The 21226-nt window shown below is 46.1% G+C and overlaps 1 protein-coding gene across 7 annotated transcripts in view; it reads right to left on the minus strand.

The window, feature by feature from the left end:
* Positions 1 to 19274, minus strand: part of MAG (myelin associated glycoprotein) — a 43542-nt gene extending 24268 nt beyond the window's left edge. For 5 of the 7 annotated variants that reach the window (XM_061597510.1, XM_061597518.1, XM_061597516.1 and 2 more), the window contains exon 1: positions 10909 to 11049. In XM_061597510.1, the coding sequence (XP_061453494.1) occupies positions 10909 to 10936 (28 nt within the window). In that variant the 5' untranslated portion in view covers positions 10937 to 11049. Of the gene's footprint in view, positions 1 to 10908; positions 11050 to 11676; positions 11723 to 18938 lie in introns of those variants that run through there. The other 2 variants (XM_061597511.1, XM_061597513.1) reach the window with 2 other exon arrangements.
* Between the last annotated feature and the right edge of the window lie 1952 nt (positions 19275 to 21226).

The raw sequence follows: 21226 nt of genomic DNA on the forward strand, positions 1-21226 counted from the left end.
CACCCTGCTTGCTTTGCTCCCAAGTTCCAGCAGAGGGCAGCAAGGCTGTACACGTTTTGCTACTGTACAGCTACAGTACAGAACGGTGGTGCCTTTAGTGGTTTTCCTCAATAGATGCAACAGCAGGCTGGTATTGAGCATATTGAGCTTTTGGCTTCCGGGATTGCCTACTTTTTTTTTCCCTTTGGAAGGCTCTTGTGTGACAGGAAGAAAATCAGCAGCGAAGCTTTTCCAAGCAGTAAAGGGGTAGGAAAAACTTTACCAGTTGAATTTCCGCATACAGTATTTGAAAAATGGTCATTGGCACTACTGGGTTGCAAAAGCCAAGCTCAATTACAGATGTGGGGAGCCACTGACCCTCCAGATGTTGCTGAACTACAGCTCCCATCATCTCTACCATTGGCCATGCTTGCTTAGGGCTGATGGGAGTTGTAGTATGCCAATATTGGGAGAACCAAAAGTTCTCCACTACTGCTCTGCTAGCTCTTAGGCTCTGCACGCTCTCGGGAACTATAACTGCAAGCTACACTTCCAGATAGTGGATCACAGATACAGGGCAGTATGACCCAGAAGTTCTTGGTGAATGTCCCCTGCAATTGGTAGGCAACTTACCTGTCACTTCTTCCCTCAAATGGCAAGCTAGCCAATCAGAGACTGTAGCATGACATGGGAACCCTTAATTAGCCTGTTTGCTGAACAGAGCATAGTTAAACTATAGAATGCGCTCCCACAAGAGGCAGTGTTGGCCCCCAACTTGGCTGGCTTTAAAAGAAGATTAGACAAATTCATGGAGGAGAAGGCTATCAGTGGCTACTAGCCATGATGGCTATGCTCTGCCTCCACAGTCGGAGTTAGTAAGCTTCTGAATATCAGTTGCTGGAAACTGCAGAAGGGAAGGGTGCTCTTGCTCCCAGGTCCTGCTTGCAAGCTTCCCACGGGCAACTGGTTGGCCACTATGAGAACAGGATGCTGCACTAGATGGGCCACTGGCCTGATCCAGCAGGCTTTTTGTAAGTTCTTATGTTCAGATCAACAGAGCTATCTATTCAAAAGTCCTACTGAATTCCATGTGGCTTGTTCTAAAGCAGTGGTTCCCAACCTGGGGGCTGTGATCCCCAGGGGGGCCGCAAAGTAATCCAGAGGGGCCACGAACAGTAAAGAAATGAATTTTGTTTTTAAAAAAGTCCTCATTCCTTGGACATTGTCTGCTCCCCACTGCCACTGCAGATGACCCTTGCTCCAAAAAAGAGGGGAAGGCTTTTGCTGAAGTGCCAGAGCATCTTTCAGGCATGCTGAAGGCAGGCATCTGCCTATAAAATACGTGGCAGACACCAAAAGAGGCTGAGGGTGGAGCTACCAGGAAGAAGAGGGGATTATAATCACCAACTCCCGTCTCCTCGCACTGCAACTGCTGATGACACCCTTACTCAGAACGAGAGGAGGGAGCTTTTCATGAAGCAAAAAGAAGCAAGGCTGCAAGGAAAGGCTGCTTTCCTCCTTCCTTCCTGGCAGCCAGCCTGCCTTCCTTTCTTGGCTCCTGATTCACTGCCATCTCCTTTTAAAAATTATTCTTATTTGCGAGGCTGCCCAGATCTCGCCTTCGCCCCAGACGGTGCCAAGGAGCAGTGAGGAAGCTCAGGACTTGCTCACCCCTCATCTCTAAGGCTAAGTGTGTGTGCCAGCATCCCCCCTTTCTTCCACCTACACTCTGCCTCCCCAGTCTCTGTCACCAATATGCTGTGGCATTTGAGGGCTTTCCCCACCCCACACGCCCAAATGCATGCCTGCCTGCAGATGCTTACAGGAGGGGCAGGTGTGTTTGTGTGTGTGCATGTGCTGATCTGTCTTCTGCTCCACTCTCATTCCACAAGTGCATGCTAACCAAGTCATCAGTTCTGATGATCATCCCAAGGCCTAAAAGCACTAACCCCCCTCCTCAATCTATCCACCCTTTTGTCTTCACAATCTAGCATCCTCACCACTACCACACAGCTGCTTTTATTATTATTATTATTATTATTAAAGCTCAGCAGGTTGCCTGAGGCTGCAGCTGAAATTTATTTATTATTATTGCATTTATATCCCACCTTTCCTCCAAGTTGCTCAAGTCCCCCCCTTTCCATTTTATCTTTACACCAACCCTGTGAGATAGGTCAGGCTGAGAGACTGTGTCTGGCCCAGGGTCACCCAGTGGGCTTCATGGCTGTGTGGGGATCTGCACCTGGATCTTAGCCCAACACTGTAACCCACTGGTGCTGGGAGACAGGACTGTACATCTTCAGACTGTCGCGGGTGAGGAGGATACCAATTTGATTGGACCTTTGCATTAAGAAAAGAAAACAACATCTCCCTGTCTACAGGGAGTTTTAGGGAAAGGGATATTTGGAGATGTGCTTTTGCCACACACCATTTTTTCTAAACAGAGGTTAAATTTACAATTAGCGTGGGGGGGTGTCAGAAAATGTTTTTACTTATAAAGGGGGTCCCATACTCATAAAGGTTGGGAACCACGTTCTAAGGTAAGTGGGGTTAGGACTGCAGCTTAAGATGGCTGAGCTTTGTTCCCATTGACATCAATGGAAATTCACTTAGTCATGACTAACTTGTCCCATCGGTTCCAACGACAGGTTAAGTTCAATTAATGCATAAACACTACCACCATACATTGAAAGCAGATTATTTTCCTCAGAGTATCCTGGGAACTGTAGTTTACCCTTCACAGAGCTACAATTCCCAGCGCCCTTAACAAACTACAGTTCCCAGGATTCTTTGGGGGAAATAATATACTTTAAATGTATGGTGTGTACTCAGCCACAATTTGGGGCCAACTATTAACACAATGAGGGTTAAATCCTGACTCTTTGCATAGTTCTCTCTGTCTATGGTAAGCACACCCCAATTCTCTGAGCAGCGAGACATTCCAGGGGTGCAGTGTTTAAAGTTTGATTTCCTTTGGAAGGAGGTTGCTGGAGGTTCATTAGCATTTTGTAACATTTGCATTGATTTACATATTAATAATTACACAGGCTGAGCAAAGTCAAAGGTATTGTTGAAACTCTCTAGCAGAGAGAAAAGGTTGACCAATCGCAGAAGGGGTGGAAGGATCTGTCAATTTCAGTTGTCTCAGCTTCTCATTTTCCCAATTTTAGATTTAGTTCACCACATACCTGCAGCAATCTGTGATTTTTTTTAAAAAAGCTCATGAAAATTCTTCAGCATTTTAGTGTGGATTTCTATTAAACACATTTTTGTAAGCAGTTTTAACTAATGTACACATTTTTACAAGCAACGTCCTAATATAATGCATGTTTGTATTTTATTTCCACTTGTGTAGTCATTTTTATGCACGGTTTTGCCTAATATGAGCATATTTGTAAAAATTGCTTGGTTGGAGAACTGCATCACACACTTTGGATAACTTTGAATTCAGAAGGTTGGCTGTGTTTCGATTCTCATGTTGTTTCGGAAAGGGTGAATTTGATAGATTTGGACTGAAATGCAAACTGAATTGAATTTCTCCCCCATCCCTATATCACAGACAGATCTCTGGGGAGGCAGCCAGCATCCTAAGATGCCTACAGAGCCCAAACTCAACTCTCTGTGTCTGTCCTCAGTCTACCTCAGGGATGGTGAATCTTTTCCAGCCCGAGGAATTCATTATTCATAGACAAACTTTTGATGGTGGTGGGGGGCATGCGAGTGGTGAGTGGGACCAGAGGCAACAGTGGGTGGAGCAAAAGAACTATAATTCCCGAAGTTCCCTAGGAAAAGAGATTGATTGTTAAGCCACTCCGATAATTGTAGCTCTATGCACCCTTAAAACTCTTGGCACCCTTAAAAAAACTACAGTTCCCAGGATTCTTTGAAGGAAGGCATGACTGTTTAAAGCGACATGGTTGTTGTTGTTATGTGCCTTCAAGTCAATTATGACTTATGGCAACCCTATGAATCAGCAACCTCCAATAGCATCTGTTGTGAACCACCTTGCGACATGGTACTGCTTTAACTGTATAGTGCTGATGGGCCCTAGTCATTGTGGGCTGGGTTCCCATGGAAATACATCCCCTGGTATTGCCACAGGGTATTGCCACCCGGATTTTCACAGAAATCCAATTGGTCAGGAAACCCATAAGAATATAGACAGTTTGGCATATAAGATCATAGGAATTCTGCTTCCAGGAAATGGGTTCTCATTGGTGCAGAATCTCATTGCTTTTAACCTATATTCACACTATATTAAAATAATAAATATATTAACATTATATTTTACAAGGGCTCTCTATATTTCCAAGTGGACTAAGTGATATCATATGCATAATCTGCCCTCTGTTGTGAGTCTCTGGAAAGAATAAAACAACTGAAATGTTTATGCCTAGGACAACTGATCAAAAATCTTCTGTGTGCCAAAAACACCTACAATTAATAGATATTTTGAATATTACACTTAAAATCCAGTTGTCTCCAGGAACATAAGCAGCGTGACTGTTATCAGAAAATTTGACTTATTTTCTTGGTACTTGAATCTGCCAGCATGTTGTTCCATAATACAGTCACAAGCATACTCAAGTGCCATGCAAAAGGCAACCATATTTTGTAAGTTTAGAAAGGCAATAATATTTTATAAGTTTAGAAAGTGCATGTTCCTATTCCTTATTGTTCCAGGACAAACAAATATCTTTTTACTGTTTTAAATGAAAATATCTACCAATCTTAGAAGAGGAAGTAGCTGCAGCTATATGGCTTCTGGCCCTCTGTTTAGCCCATCCATAGCAGAAAACTGTGGACTGTGTACATGCCATACATTTAAAGCACAAAACATCCTAAACAATTCTGGGAACTGTAGTTAACCCTCCACCATAGTTAGCAATCCCCATCACGCTTAACAAATGACAATTTCCAGGATTCTTTGGGGGAAGTCATGTGCTTTAAATGTGTGTATGTAGTCTCAAACTATTGTTAGTTAATTCCTCACAGTCTTTGCTTATAAGGAGGGAAAGCAAATAAATTTGCAAGCAAAGGAGCATGATGTAGAAAGATAAAATGTCAACTGGTAATTCACGCAAGAGAAGAATGTTCACAAATGGATCACAGCTGAAATTGTTTTCATCCCACAAGACTCGTACTGATGGAAAAGCTTATGCCTGGGAGAGCTGTTGACTCACCCAATGGAGTTCAGATGATCTGCAATGGAGTTGGGAGACAAAGCAGAAATCCTTCAGAGCCACAGTTTTGTTTTCCTAGCAGTGTTCCATGTTGTCCATGCTGAATAAACACCATCATGTTAGTAGGGCTTCGATGTTTTCTATCTATCTGTCTGTCTGTCTGTCTGTCTGTCTGTCTGTCTGTCATCTATCTATCTGTCTGTCTATCTGTCTGTCTGTCTGTCTGTCTATCATCTATCTGTCTGTCTGTCTGTCTGTCTGTCTGTCTGTCTGTCTGTCTATCTATCATCTGTCTGTCTGTCTGTCTGTCTGTCTGTCTGTCTGCCTGTCTGCCTGCCTGCCTGCCTGCCTGCCTGCCTGCCTATCTATCTATCTATCTATCTATCTATCTATCTATCTATCTATCTATCTATCTATCTATCTATCTATCTATCTATCTATCTATCTATCTATCTATCTATCTATCTATCTATCTATCTATCTATCTATCTATCTATCTATCTATCTATCTATCTATCTATCTATCTATCTATCTATCTATCTATCTATCTATCTATCTATCTATCTATCTATCTACCTTCAAATGGCTCTATCCCACTAGGGTCAGCTGCATGGAAAAGGCTCTCTCACCAATGCAGAGTTAAAGGCTCTTGTGACATCACTAGCCAGCAGGCCAGCGACTGAACCTGGGACCTTCTGCATGCAAAGCAGATGCTCTACCACTGAACTATGGCTTTTGCCCAAAAGCCCAGGTGAACAACTGCACAACCCTAGCACCGCTATATTCAAGGCAGATAAAATCTTCCAAAAGCCCAGGTGAAGAAGTATATCTTGTTGGTAGCTAAAAGTTATCAGCATCGGGGGAGGAATCTGCACTCAGTCACAAAACTCACTGGATGACCTTGGGCCAATTGCTAGCTAACTCACCCCATGGGGTTGTTATGTGAGGATACCAGTGGGAGTGAGGGGGAAGGCAGATCAGTGCATGCCACAATGAGCTTCTTAAAGAAGGGTGAGAAACAATGAAATAAATCTAAAGTTGGGCTCGCTTGCTTCTGTTCAGGGTTGCAGCCACTCTGTTCCATTCGCTGCCCCCCGCACTTTACCATTTCCTCCCCAACAGTCAGTCAGTAAGCTACGCCCACTGAGCATGCCCAGTCATCATTGGGTTGTTTTGCTTTCCCCTGAAAAAACATATATTTTTTTGTAGTTCTACAAACCTCGAGGCTCTCCTGAGACTGCTGATAACTTGCCTTGTATGTGTAGGAGGTGTTGTTTTGGTTGCATAAAGATCAGGACTTAGAGAACTAAGATGACTGTTAATATATATGATTACAAATGATTATTGCAGAAAAGGCAGATCTATATCCCCTTAAGTGGCTTTAAGTACCATTGCTATCTAAAGCCATTTAAAAAGAAAACTGAAGGAAACTGATCACGGCTGCTGTGGGAGATGAAAAGGCAATCTTGCCGCTTCAAATCCCTGCTAGATTTCATGCCATCAGACACAGGATACTATAATAACTCCCAGACACAGGATACTGCAGTAGCTTGCTGGGCGTCTGAACATCCTTAGTTCAAAGATTCATCGGCAAGGCAGTTAGGCAGTGGAGACTTCGATGTCAGTGAGTCAATGAATCTGCTCTGGGTTTCAGTCCAAACTTCCCAGGAGCTGTCCAAGGTGCTGAAGATGTGTTATCAAGAAATGCCAGGGATTAAACCTGGGACCTTCTGCATGTTAAGCAGAGCACTACCACTCAGCTATGGCCCTTCTCCTAAGGAGCTGTGGTTTAAATCCATCTCCAATAGGGCAAAACCTATCATATCCATAGTGGGTGGGCCATGTGCATAACTGTGAGCTGTCCAGCATTTGATTTTGTGCTAGAAGCAGGGAGAGAACCATCACAGTCTGCCACATGGACAGGAAGGCCTACTGCTGGTTTAAATCCAGCTCAAGTATTACTACTCAATAATACATTAACCCTGTATTCCACCTCCGGCCCATGGCATCCCCATCACAAGATCAGTCTTGTAGATTGTGCAAACACTCTGAACCAGCACAGAGCCAGTCACTTGGTCTCACTGAGGTTTGTGGTGCTGTCACCAAAGATTTCTTTCTATGTAGGCAACTCTGGAGACCTTAGTGCCCATTTCTACTCAGAGTCCTTGAGCCAACTGTTGAGTATAAGGGGTCATTTTAATGCACAAAGCCAAATGGATTGGGCAATCTCCAGCGAAAGGTGGTTATGAAAAAATCATAGAGTTGGAAGAGAGCTTAAAGGCCATCTAGTTCAACCCCTGCTGATGCAGGAAATCTGCTGGTACAACATCCCTGGTAGGTAGCCATCTAGTCACTGCTGAAAAACTCCTACCATCTTCTGAGATTTCCTGTTCTGTGGTCTAACAGCTCATACTGTGAAAAGGTTCTTCTTAACATTTAGTCCAAAACCATTTTCTTATAATTTGAACCCATTGGTTTGGCTCCTCTGAAGCAGCAGAAAATAATTTTGGTCCATCATCTTTGTGATCACCCATCAATTATTTGAAGATGGCCATCTTGTTGCCTCTTAATTTCCTCTTCTCCAGGCTAAACACACCCAAGAGGTGCCATGTCTTGAAAGTCCAGCCAAAACACTGTTCAACTTTAAACAAACATTAAAGTATTTTAAAAGAAAGGTTACAGCCACAACAGAAAATAGAGGAAATAGGCTTGTAATTATCTGTTTGCTCATTTGCCTCTGGCTAGTAAAAAGGGTTGCCCAGGAGCTCCTCCAGATGGCCTGTTCCTTCAGCATTAATCCAGATTTGCTTGCAGAAACTTTATGCAGAGGTTAGATTATGTCTGACCTTTGCTGAGCATGTGTTCTGATTTGTTTGCAGGGAGGCTATACAGCAATGAGCATTATCCTGGTTTGCTGGATAAAATGCCGTTAATCATTTGCTCATTCTGCACTTTTTAGTGCATTTCCCACATCACCTTGCTAAATGCAAAAAGTCCTTTTAAAAAGTGGATTTGTTGTGCCAGGGTGACGAAGCTCTTTAATCCACTTTTAACACACAAACCTATATTTCTAGTATGTGCTTAAATCCCTCCCACAAAATACTGATGGTCTGGAGTCAGTCCCCACTGGCGCATGAAAGAGCGGCAATATGCATTATGATAGAGTGGCAATGTGATGATGTGATGGCTCTCTCCTTTTCTCTTCCAGTCTTAAAACACATACACACAAAGACAAATACACACACTATGGAGAATATGCCATTCCATCATGCTGCGAGAGAGGGAGAGATATAGGTCTGCAGGACCTCTCCTTCTACTCAGCTGAAAGACACGCTCCATCAGGCTCCTCTCTCAACCACCATAATCAGCCATTCCATTAGGCTACAGGAGAGGGAGACAGACAAGACCATAGGACCTCTCCACCCACTCTGCTGAAACCTTCCCTCCTTGAAATCTTTCCATTCTGGCTGGTCATTATAAGAACTCTGTAACTAAGAAAGTGTCCGAGTTTGTCTTTTCCCTGCCTCCCTCCCGATCCCTTTTCCTTTCGTGTTATGTCTTTTAGATTGTAAGGCTGGGGGCATGGGCTGTCTTATCAATGATATTTGTAAACTGTTCAGGGAGCCTTCTTGCTGAAGAGTAGGATAAACATGCTATAGATTAAACACGATGCAGTGGGACTCTATCTCTGCTTTACCACTGCCAAGCCTGCACTGGTACCTGGGATGAACAGGCATAGCAGGGCTGTGGAACCTGCAGCCCTCTGGTGTTGTTGGACTCCTAACTCCCATCATCCATGTCCATTGGCCATGCTGGCTGGGGCTGATGGGAGCTTGAGTCTGGCAACACTTGGAGGGCCGCAGCTTCCCCATCCCCGAAATAAAGGGTCAGTTCACTTTTCAGTTCAGCCACAGGCTCCCCATTCCTAGCTTAATATAGTATCCTGAAGGGTGATATGGCTGGCTGGCTGGAATCTGAACAAGAGCACTCAGGGGGTGAGGATGCACTGCAACATTTTGTTGCAGGTCCCACCTGTCCATTTCTATTTGGCTGCCTAGCATGTAGGCCACACCCTCTCTCCCACCAGCCCTGCTTTGCACCCTCCTTTAGTGGTTTTGCCCATCTGGAATGTGCCCTTGAACTGTGACAATGTCTCCTGCTTGCCTGCCTGGAGAGATGTGTGGGTGGGTACTTTGGAGACCACTCACTTCTGCATGACTGGCAAACGGTGCAAAACTGAAAGTCACATTTTGGCAGCTCACTCACTTTTGTCTTTGGCCATGTTTGCCTCTGGCCCGGCTTGACACTGACATGCACTCCCACATCCCCCCATGAGGAAATGCGGCCCTCAGGCTGACCAAGGTTCCCCATCCCTGCAGTAGACAATATTGCACTAGATCAGTGGTTCTCAAACTTTTTTGGTTCGCGGCGCACTGTAAAACATATAAAAATGTTCTGGCACACTTCATGTACAAAATTAAAAATATATTAATATATTTTAAACTATGAATAAAAATAACTTAAACTATAGAAAACTATTACTTACCCTAAACAAATGGGTTTCTTCTCATTTTTAAAATATACTTTCATAATATTTGAGGCACACCTAGCCACCTCTTAGGGCGCACCAGTGTGCCTGGATGCACCGTTTGAGAATCACCGCACTAGACAGACCAACAATCTGGCTTTTTATAGGGCTGAAATGTTTGCTGGAACTGAAGCCAGCCCAGGTCTACTAGATGCAGTGTTCTTCAACCCTGGGTCTCCAAATGTTGTTGGACCACAACTCCCATCATTCCCAGCCAGTTTAGCCAATGGTGAGGGATAATGGGAGTCCTAGTCCAGCATCATCTGGAGACCCAAGGCTGAAGAACATTGAAGTCAGGCCTGCAACATCCCAAACCAAGATGGCTGTTGGATGAAGGTGAAGTGGAGGAGGACAGTAGCTCGGCGGCAGAGCATCTGCCTTGCATGCAGAAGGCCCCAGATTCAATCCCCCACATCTCCAGGTAGGTCTGGGAAATGCTCCCTGTCCGAGGAGAGTCGCTGCCACTCAGTGCAGACAATAATGGGTTGGATGGGCCAATGGTCTGACTCAGTATCAGGCAGGTCCCTCTGTTCCAAACAGCTTTGGGGGAAGGGCCATAGCTCAGGGGCAGAGCATCTGACGTTCAGAAGGACCCAGGTTCAACCCCACACATCTGAAGGTAGGGCTGGGAGAGACTCCCGGAGAGCTGCTGCCAGCCAGTGTAGACAGCACTGAGCTAGACGGACCAATGGTCTGACAGGGCATTAGGCAGCTTCCTGCGTTCCCAAGTGTATGTGACCGTCTTGGCACTGTGGGTGGTGCAGGCCCTTTTCACCCATCCCTGCCCCGTGCTAGCTGCACAATTGCACCCCTGTGGCGGCCTCGGCCTCAGGGAAGATCTGCTGGGAAGGAGTCGGGAGCGGCAAGAAATGCTGCCGCTGTAGCAGCAAGCAGCAGGGAGCACACAGGCTCCTATTGTCGTTAGGCTGGCGGTGACACCCACTTGCCTGCCTCTGTTGCACACGGAGGCACAAGAGCTGGTTTGATCCTGGCCGGGAGGGCCGAGCAGCTGGCGTCACGCACAACAAAAGCCACCTGTGCGTGTATCAATACACCTCTTGTTTCCCTGCCACTTCTCCCCCCCCCCGGGCTGCCTTCATTTCCCCCTCCCCCCTTGACATAAACTTCGAAAGCTCGGCCCTCCTCACACCCCTCACCTTTTGCGTTTGGGATCTTAGATGGCATTTCCTGTTTAAGAGATGCCCTTTCTCGTGTCCAATACCCGCAGCTTCAGAGTGGCCCACCAAGGAGAAGCAGGCAAATCTCCTTCATCGTGCCATGCCTTGGGGCTAATTCGTTTTTGGCTTACTTTCCCTTCTGCATCAAAGCCGCTCCCCCCTTCTCTCCTCCTCCTGCTCCCAGCTGCTTAGATGCACTGACACTTAATCAGAGACACTGACACTGGTCTGTAACACTTAATCCTCAGACAGCCAAGGGCAAATGTGCACGGAAGGGCTTGATCCCGGAAGGCACTGGGATGTGATAACACAGAAGAAGAGTGTCTTTGAAGGCGCGCAGAGCGCTATCCTCTCACCAGTGCTGTGACAACCAGCCTACCTGCCTGAGATTAAGCAGGGAGTACGTGTGTGTGTGTGTGTGTGTGTGTGTGTGTGTGAGAGAGAGAGAGAGAGAGAGAGAGAGAGAGAGAGAGAGAGAGAGGTTTCCAGATCAGAAGGTGTAGCGGAAGGGCCATAGCTCAGGAGCAGAACATCTGCTTTGGGTACAGAAGGTCACAAGTTCAATGCCCAGCATCTCTAGGTAGGGCTGGGAAATATCCCCTGTCTGAAACCCTGCAGAGCTGCTGCCAGTCAGCGCAGACAACACTGAGCTAGAGGTACCATGTTCCTATGGTTTGCGACCCCTCTTCTCATTTTTAATGGAATGAATAAGGTGACTAGATGCAAAGAAAGTAAAGGCTGTGGTACCTTTAAGAGCGGTGTGGAAGGAGGGCTGTCCCTGGCTGCAGGACACACGTCTCTCCTAAACCTCTCTCTGCTTCTAGTCTTCTCTATCCAGCATGAAGTTATCAGTGCCGTGTTCCTTCTTTACATCTGGCCACCTTAGAAATTAAGCAGAGCTGTGTCAACCAGGACAGTGAAGAGAAGGATCTTTTAAACGTGGCAAAATTATTTATTATTATTAATTACGGTTATACCCCACCTTTCTTTTCATGATAGAAACCCAAGGGGGCTTACATATGGTTCCCAGGCAGTCTCCCATCCAGGCACTGACCAGACCTGACCCTGCTTAGGAGCTGGCCTTATGTGCCTTCAGACCATAGCCTGGAAATGTAAATTTTACATCTAAGTTAGGGATGGGAACCTGTGGCCCTCCAGATGTTGCTGGACCCCAACTCCCATCAGCCCCAGCCAGCATGGCTAATGGACAGGAATGAAGGGAGTTGGAGTCCAGCAACATCTTCTGGGCCACACCTTCCCCATCCCTGGTGTAGACCCTGTGCCTGCTCACGGCATGTGCCCTCAGGCAGCTGCTGGGACCCCAGCACCCAGGCAGGACCCACGGCTCATTTCTACCTTGGCCTTCCCTTTAATAAAGAGTCTGTGAGATGCCATTTTTATTTCCTACAATGCTGCTGATGTTGCATCGCTCCAGGGCATTTGTGGGAAATTTAGATGGTCGCTCCTAGCCACATGGGGTTGAGAGATGTGCTGCTATCTGCTTGCCAGTTTCCACCACCATTGAGTAAACGCATGAGGGGCCACTGACGTTTGAGGGGACCCACCAGAGGGCATGTTGTCAAGGGTCCCCTCAAACTTGGTCCTCTGCGTGAGTGTGAGTGTGTGTGTGTTTGTTTCTGAGAGAGAGAGAGAGAGACTCCTGTTAAGAACCAGCAACTCAGGGTGAACAAGCTTTCCTTTATAAGGTTACAGTCCTAGGCACATGTGTTTGGGACAGGAGTAAGCCCCACTGAACTCAGTGGGGCTTTCTTCTCAGTAAAAACCTGCCTGGGATCAGGGCCGCACAAATGCAGGGCTTGTGACCAGCCACAGTGCAATGTATGCCTGCATGCATGGCTTGAAAATATGTACAACTCAGTTTCGGGTGGGCATAGTTACACATTACCAGAGAGAGAGAGAGAGAGAGAGAACTTGGATTTGCATGTGCTGATTTATATGTATAGATGCAAATTCAGAATATTATGATCATTTAAATCAAAAATGCAGTACATCTCACCATAGTGAGGACGATTGTGGGGACCTCCAGACTGTCCCTGTTTTGGGGGAAGGATTTAAGCAGATTTAGGTGTGTTCAATTAAAGTGTATTAAAGCACTCTGTTGCTCTACCGCAACAAATCCACTTAAAACAAAAACACTGACTTTCTGCGGTTGAGAAAGTGAGGAGGAAATGCAATGACAACTGTGGGATGAACTAAAGATTAATGGGAAGATGTATAAAAACACCCAGCAAGCAAATCAGGATGGACGTTCATTTTCATAGAACCTCTGTGTCGCAAACTAATCAGAACAAATGCTCAATAAAACTGAACGTAGGCTCTATCTGTACTGTACATTTAAAGCAGTATCATACCACTATAAACTGTCACAGCTTCTCCCAAAGAATCCTGGGAACTGTAGTTTGTTAAGGGTGCTGAGAATGGTTAGAAGACACCCCCCCGGTCCCCTCACAGAGCTACAATTCCCAGATTTCCCTGGGAAGAGGATTATTAAATCACACTGGCCATTGTAGCTCTATGAGGGGAGTAGCTTTGCGCAAGTAAATCAGGATAAATGCTCAATAAACAAGCTGTCTCTGAGCAGACAGCCTGTGCACCTGCTCAGGTGATCTGATCAGACGGCCACTGCTGTACAGGTGATCATCACTCCAGCTGGGCAACTCCAAGGCTCTCTCCCTTCCTTCTCTCTCTTCTTAGAGTTCTTCTTTATCTTTAAACCAGACTTGACCTGGACAGCTCTTCCAATAGAGGATGCCTTCAAGCAGAGGACTGTTCTCTTTAAACAGGACACATGGCTATCCTAGTATAGCTCCTAACACGGGGTGAGGAACCTTTTTCAGACTGAGGGCCACATTCTGTTCTGGACGACCTTCCAGAGGCCATATGCTAGACGTGGGCAGGGCAGAGGCAAAAAAAAGTGGATGGAACAAAGAATAGAAACTATAGCTTTGTGCAGTGGGCTAGTTTCTGTACACATTTATTTATTTATTATTTTATTTATACCCCGCCCTTCCTTCCAGCAGGAGCCCAGGGTGGCAAACAGAAACATTAAAAAGACTTTAAAACATCATTAAAAGACCTTAAAATACCATTAAAACAAAACAACGTTAAACATCTTTTAAAAAGGGTTAAAGGTATTAGAAGACATATTAAAAGCAATTCTAACACAGATGCAGACTGTGCACACACAAGCGTGTGTATACACACACACACACACACACCCCTCTCTAACTTCCATCCAGGCAAGCAAGAGGGATTATCAGGGTTCAAGGACACATTTGAGCCAAGCAAAGACATTTGGGGGCACATCTACACCATGCATTTAAAGCACATGGTTTTCCCCCAAAGAAGCCTGGGAATTGTAGTTTATTCAGGCTGCTGGGAACTGCAGCTCTGTGAGGGGTAAACTACATTTCCCAGGATTCTTAAATTGGCTTTAAATGGATGGTGTGGATGTGACCAAAAAGGGTACAAAGCAGAGCTGATAAGAAGTGTGTCTGAGGTATTCCCTGGGGAGAATCCCCAGAGCCAGGTAGAGAGGCTTGGGGGTGTCACATTTGCCCCCCCCCAGTCTCAGGTTTACCATCCCTATCCTGGCACAAGGAGCAGTAACCAGTTCTCACCTTTTGCTTCCCTCCCACCCCCGTCTGGCAAAATATCCAACTTGCGGCAGCTGAGCCACCAGCTGGTTGCTGCTGCCAGAGTTTATGCGCCAGGGCGGCTGCATCAGGTCTTGGCAGGGCTGCTGCTGACCTGTGGGTGCTTGGCTCTTTCAGCTCCTGCCCGCTCACGGTGTGTGAGCTCCTGCTCAGGTTACATACACAGGGAGATCTTATTGCAAGGGCGCCCACAGGACGGGAGAAGAGCTGAGGGCTAGCCATGGCAGGAGGCTGGTGTATGCGTGGCACAGAAATGGAAATGACAAAGGAGCCGATGCCCAGTGAGGTTAGAGGGTTAAGAAAGAAGGATCAGCTGGGACAGGTGATTAAAACCACGGAAACTTTGGAAGCCTTGCCTGTCTTCTCTGAGAGGAGGAGAACAGATCTAACTGCGTCACAGGCAGGCTGGAGAAAAGGGGCTAGAATTCAGATGACCTGGGTGCTATTGCAGAAATACTCTCTAAATATGTAAAAAATATAGCCTCATGATCTTCTTCTTCTTTTTTGTCTGGAGAGACAGAAACAGCCCACTGGGCTCTGCACTGGCAAATGTAGCCAGGCTCTATTTAGAAGACCTTGCCTCGATTCCTATGTTCGTCATAGATTCTCAGCCAAATCTGTGCTGCTGCAGATGGGCTAGAACAGATGAAATGTACCACAATCTGTTTCCACCCTCCCTCTCCCCATATAGTCTGGGGCATCCCTGCATGGCCCCCTCTCCCATGTTTCAGACTATATGCAATATTATTCCTCAAGAAGAGCACCCATATTTCTGCTCAGCAAACTGGCTCTGCCTACTGTTGTGGTCAGATGCGCTCTTACCTGGAAGCAAGCCATAAGTCAGAGGTAGCCAACCTGAGGGCCTCCGGATGCTGGTGGACTCCAGCTCCCATCAGCCTGTCAGCATGACTAATGGTTTGGGAAGATGGGAATTGTAATCCAATAACATCTGGAGGGCCACAGGTTCCCCATCCCTGCCCTGAGGGAACTCTCTAGGACTTACTTCTCAGTAGACATGCACAGGACTGCAATGACCTATTTGTTATGTATTAAGGGAATTTTTCACCCACTCTTCATCAACTGACCCCAGGGTGGGTTACAACATCATTTAAAACAAAAATCCAGACAAAATAAGAGCAAGCTATAATATAAATTCAAGACACAACACAAATTCCAGCACACCAACATGCAGCAATGGAGTGGACTAGCATCCCATAAACATCTGGGCAAAACAGACAGCTTTTAACCTGCCACCAAAATGCCAATAATGCCAGTGTCAATCGTACTTATGGGAGAAGGGCATTCCATAATTGGAGTGCCACCACTTAGAAGACCCTATCCTGTGTCACCCCCTGATGCACTCCCTTGGGTGGCGGAACAATATTGTTACAAGTAATGGGTTGTTACAGGCTTGCCTTGCCTGGTGGGGTGGAGCCGCAGGAATAGCCTTCTGACAAGAGTGCCAGACTGGCTCCATCTGCGCAGCCCTGACCTCACTGACACCTCAGCCTTCCTGCTCCTGGTAGGAGGTAGAGATGCTGCCACTGGGAGACTATTGCTGTGGCTCTGCCTCACCAGGTGAGCTGCTCCTGGGTTGTGATGGAGAACCTGTGGCTCTCCAGATATCATTGGGCTCTAGGTCCCATTAGCCCAGCCAGCATAGATAACGCTCAGGGATGATGGGAGTTGGAGTCCAACAAATATCTGGAGGGCCACAGGTATGTCAGCCCTGTTATGAACAATGAAAGAAGCCTGTATTCTATGCCTGCATGTCAAAATACATGTTCTTCTCCTTTTAAAACAAAACAAAACAAAAGGTGGTGGTCTGTCCAGAGTTGCTGAAGTCACTATGAGCTTTAAAACAGCCACCACAATGCTTTAAAAAATAAAATAAAAACAGCACTTGTTAGGGAAGGGCTGAGGCCCTCCAGATGTTGTTGGACTACAGTTCTAATCATCCCTGACCACTGACCATGTTGGCTGGGGTTAATGGGAGTTAGAGTCCAACAACATTTAGAAGGCCAGAGCTTCCCCACCCCTGTGTGAGGGATTAACTCCTCTTAAACGCAGGGGGATTTACTTCTGAGTAGACATGAATACAGTTAATCTGATCTATATCTATATCATCTATTCATATCCAAGGACCAGCCATAAAATGTTGCTGAAATCTGCTCCCCAACAAAATCCTCAGTCTCTACTGACATCTGAAATGACATAGACATAGACAATGACAGTTGTTGTTATGTGCCTTCAAGTCGATTTTGACTTATGGCAACCCTATGAATCAGTGACGTCCGATAGCATCTGTTGTAAACCGCCCTGTTCAGATCTTGTAAGTTCAGGTCTGTGGCTTCGTTTATGGAATCAATCCATCTCTTATTTGGCCTTCCTCTTTTTCTACTCCTGTCTGTTTTCCCCAGCATTATTGTCTTTTTGAGTGAATCATGCCTTCTCATTATGTGTCCAAAGTAGGATAACCTCAGTTTCATCATTTTATCGTCTCGTGATAGTTCTGGTTTAATTTGTTCTAAGACCAAATTATTTGTCTTTTTTGCAGTCCATGGTATGCGCAAAACTCTCCTCCAACACCACATTTCAAAGGAGTTGATTTTTCTCTTACCCACTTTTTTCACTGTCCAACTTTCACATCCATACATAGAGATCGGGAATACCATGGTCTGAATGTTCCTGACTTTAGTATTCAGTGATACATCTTTGCATTTGAGGACCTTTTCTAGTTCTCTCATAGCTGCCCTCCCCAGTCCTAGCCTTCTTTTGATTTCTTTTGTCTCCCTTTTGGTTAATGATTGTGCCAAGCTACTGATAATTCTTGACAGACATGTTGCATGCCCTTAGGGTGCTTCACTTTGAACACCTCCGCCCTGTTATCCTTGTCATCTGCCATCTCTTTTGCTTCAGATGTCAGTGTTTATCCACCTAGCCTATGGACAGCACTCCTGCCCAGTCGCATCAAAATAACTGTCAACAGCATCCTCCTCAAGGAAGGAGCTGGCTCACCCTGAAGTGCCAAGGGAAACCAACGTCTCTTCCAACCCATCAATTGGGACCAAGAGGAGATCAGCATCTCTTCGGTTTGCCAGGGGCCAGTAGTACCCTACCTCCTGCCAGACAAGATTTGGGCAGATAAAGAAGCTGTAATGCAAACAACAACAAACCCCATTGTATCTCTCCAGAAAGGAAACTGGTCACAAAAGATGGGAATCATTGACAAACCAGCTTTTTCAGCACTCACAGCTCTTGTTCCTGACTGACCTCAGTGGCTGGGAATGTGGGGAGCTGCCTCCTACCAAAGTCAGAGTGCTCACGTTCACATCTAGCTCAGTTTTCTTGACTCTGGCTGGCAGTGGCTCTGCACAATTTCAGGCAGAGAAAGGGCTTTTAAAAAAATTCTGGAGATGCCAGGGATTGGATTGGGGATCTTCTGCATGCAAAGCGCCTGCTCTGCCAGTGAGCTATGGACTCTCTCTCCCCAAAACAGAGATGTTTAAGAAACAAGGACCAGCCTGGGACCAGCTCAAGCTATTTTGCTGTCTTAGATGAAGGTGAATCTTCCAGATTTTCCAGTTACCACCTTTTCCCCCTGATGTGGCCAAGCCAATGGGCATCTTTGCTCCATCAGCAGGGGAGTTCCAATCAGGAAATAGCCTCATAGTTACCCCTATACCTCAGGTCTTTTTGCCCAAGGACAGAGGAGGATCTGAGTTAGCCTTGAGCCCCCAGAATTGTGCCATTCTGGGCAACTGCCTATTCAACTGACTAGGTAGGGCTGGCCCAGGTATGGGTCAGCAAACATGCTGCTGATGAGGATGCCAGTGTGGCATAACAAGGGGCAGAACGTCCTAATGGACTCAGGGACTTATTTATTTATAACATTTATTATTATATTTATGTCCCGCTGTTCCTCCAAAGAGCTCAAGGTGGCATTCATGGTCTCTGCCTCCCTGCTCTTATCCTCACAACAATCTTGCAAAGTAGGTTAGGCTGAGAGACAGTGACTGGCTTCACAGTGGAGCAAGGATTTGAACCCTGATCTCCCAGATCTTTGTCCAACACCCTAACCACTACACCACACTGGCTGTTTTGCAGGTGTGTTCACCCAACCCGGTAGAGAAAGCCTTTGGCAGATTTTGAGAGAATGCCTCCATCAGGACTGCTGAGGCTAGGAAAAACAGTAGTTGCAAGCAAGACTGCTTCTGGTTTTTACATCCAGGTTTGGCTTAAGCTCAGCAAAAACTCTTTCTCTAGTAGAAACCCAAGAGGCGTGCTGTTCAAACTCCACAGAGACATTCCTGCAGCTATACTGGATCTTACCTTTTCAGCAGTGTCTTAGTGGTGTTCTTGGCCAAACTGGGTGGGGATCTGGAACAAAAAGAGCAAGCTGAACCGGAGCCTGGATGTCTTGGGAAGCAGAAGGGCAAAATATCCACCTTGGAGGCAGCAGCTTGAAAAAGAACCTTCCTTTCTGATGCCAGCACTGCTGCTGGCTACTAACGGAGACAGGGTACTTGGGCCTGATGGACAGCAGCAAGAAGAGATGACCAAGTCTAGCTGGGGTGAGCTGATGTTGCAGACCCTCTTAGTCCTGTCCCAGGACAACTTGCACCCTGCTTGTGGCCTTTCAAGAGACCTCAGCGGTGGCTAAGCGAGTTCATCCATCACCGGAATCTGGACATAGCAGGCAGCTTCCTCAGGCACATGAGTATTACTGGGTGCCCGACTATGTTAGCTCTGCATTTCTGCAAGCAGAGCCCACACACAAATTCCACCGGCTGTGTGCGTGCATTGGGGGGGGGGAAGAGAAGACAGGCTGCTGCAGGAGGGGGGGAATGTTTGGCTTAGTACATTGGCTGCCTCTCTCACAGCACATCTTCCTTCCTCTCTCGTGGGTGGATGTGATCTGGGCTGGGCCCTGGGACTCCCCTAAAAAAGGAGCAGATTTTTAATTCTCATCTGCCAGCTCTTTTGCATCTTGCATTGTACCATTATCTAGCAATCAGTTAAATACCTGTTACAGTGAGCAGCTTATCTGTGTGAAAGCAGCATGCGATCCTAGTTTCTGCACTGAATTCTGGGAGAGGGTCTGGGGTCTGGATAAGCTACTAAGCACATAGTAAGCATTTCATCCCTCTAGCCCCAGAATTGGCTAACTATTGGCTCTCCAGAGTCTGGGGCAGAAGAGAGTTTCCCCCATCCCCTGGCTGTTACCTTTTCACTAGACTTCCCAGGGATTTGACCTTTTGCATGGAAACCATGTCCTGCACCACTGAGGGCACCTACAGTCTGTCAGCATTTTGCAGGCGGCATCCAAGCACCAACTAAACCATTAGGAGCCCCTCCAGCCTGGTGCTTTGCATTGGCTATATTCCGCAACATGTTCTTCTTAACACAACAACAGTGCATTCGTGGTGGGCTTATTCTGCTTTGGTTTGCTCTGCGATCAGTCCCCAATGCTATCACATTATTGCTGTCCAGAGGGGCTACAGCACAACAAATGTGGGACAAAAATAAACCAGAATATTTGTAGTTTAAAACGTTGTAGGATTTCAGCAGGAAGTTATGGGATATGCACTGCTTGGAAGCGACGCAGTGTGACCACCCCAAAACAGTTGCAGGCAGAAGATGTACTGAAAGCACGATCATGTGTGACTGCCCCAATAGCATCAAGAGCACAAATCATCGTGAATGTGCAATAAAAAGGATGTCTGGAGGGGTGGTTGCGTGGCACAGTTAGTGGATTAAACGGCTCTGTCGTCCTTGTGCAACAAATCCACTTTAAAAAAGAATCTGACTTTTTGTGGTTAGAAAAATGAGGGGGAAATGAATTGAAAAGCATGGGATGAATGAAAGATTAATGGGAAGACGTGTAAACACTCAAAAGCAAATCAGGATGAATGCAGAGCAAATGCTCATTGTCACATACTTGCCCCATAAATAAATCAGAATGAACGCTCAAGAAAGACTGGATATAATCTAGCTTCCAAGTAAGCTCTATGCAAGCAAATCAAGATGAAAGCTCAATAAAAAGGTCATCAGGAAGAGCCCTGAGCTATAGTTAGTGATGGGTGGTGCCCATTGGGCTGGAGGGGCAGAAGTAGGGACAGGGAAGAATATCCGCTGAATCGGACTTAGTACTGGACTCCAACTGAATTCGACAGTCTGCTATCTTTTCAGACAGGCACTGATTTTGTAAGGTGGACTGTGGCTGTAATCGGCATGGATCTTTTGCAGCAAGCCACAGCTGTAATCAGCACAGTTTTTTCTGACCCCTCTGATTTTAAGTAATTATCTGTCTCTTTTCTTCACTCTTAGAAGGCCAGTTCCAGGGTATACCTCTTGAACTCCGCCTATGCCCCTGTAGGAATGTAGACGTCGAATGACTGTCTCAAGTTCTCTTTGTTTGTCCCTGTTATAATGTTGAATGCCTTAGGTACCTAAATCCTATTATGAAAAGCTTCCCGGGCAGGCCTGTTGACCGATTACTGAAACATTTTCTGGCCGGCACTGACAAGTTAACCACGCTATCTGCTGCTAAGTTCATCTTTGCTGCCCAATTATACGTAATTATACGTAATTATACGTAAGAATTATACGTAAGAAGA

The sequence above is a fragment of the Rhineura floridana genome, chromosome 15 (genome assembly GCF_030035675.1).
Source record: "Rhineura floridana isolate rRhiFlo1 chromosome 15, rRhiFlo1.hap2, whole genome shotgun sequence".
NCBI lineage: Eukaryota > Metazoa > Chordata > Lepidosauria > Squamata > Rhineuridae > Rhineura > Rhineura floridana.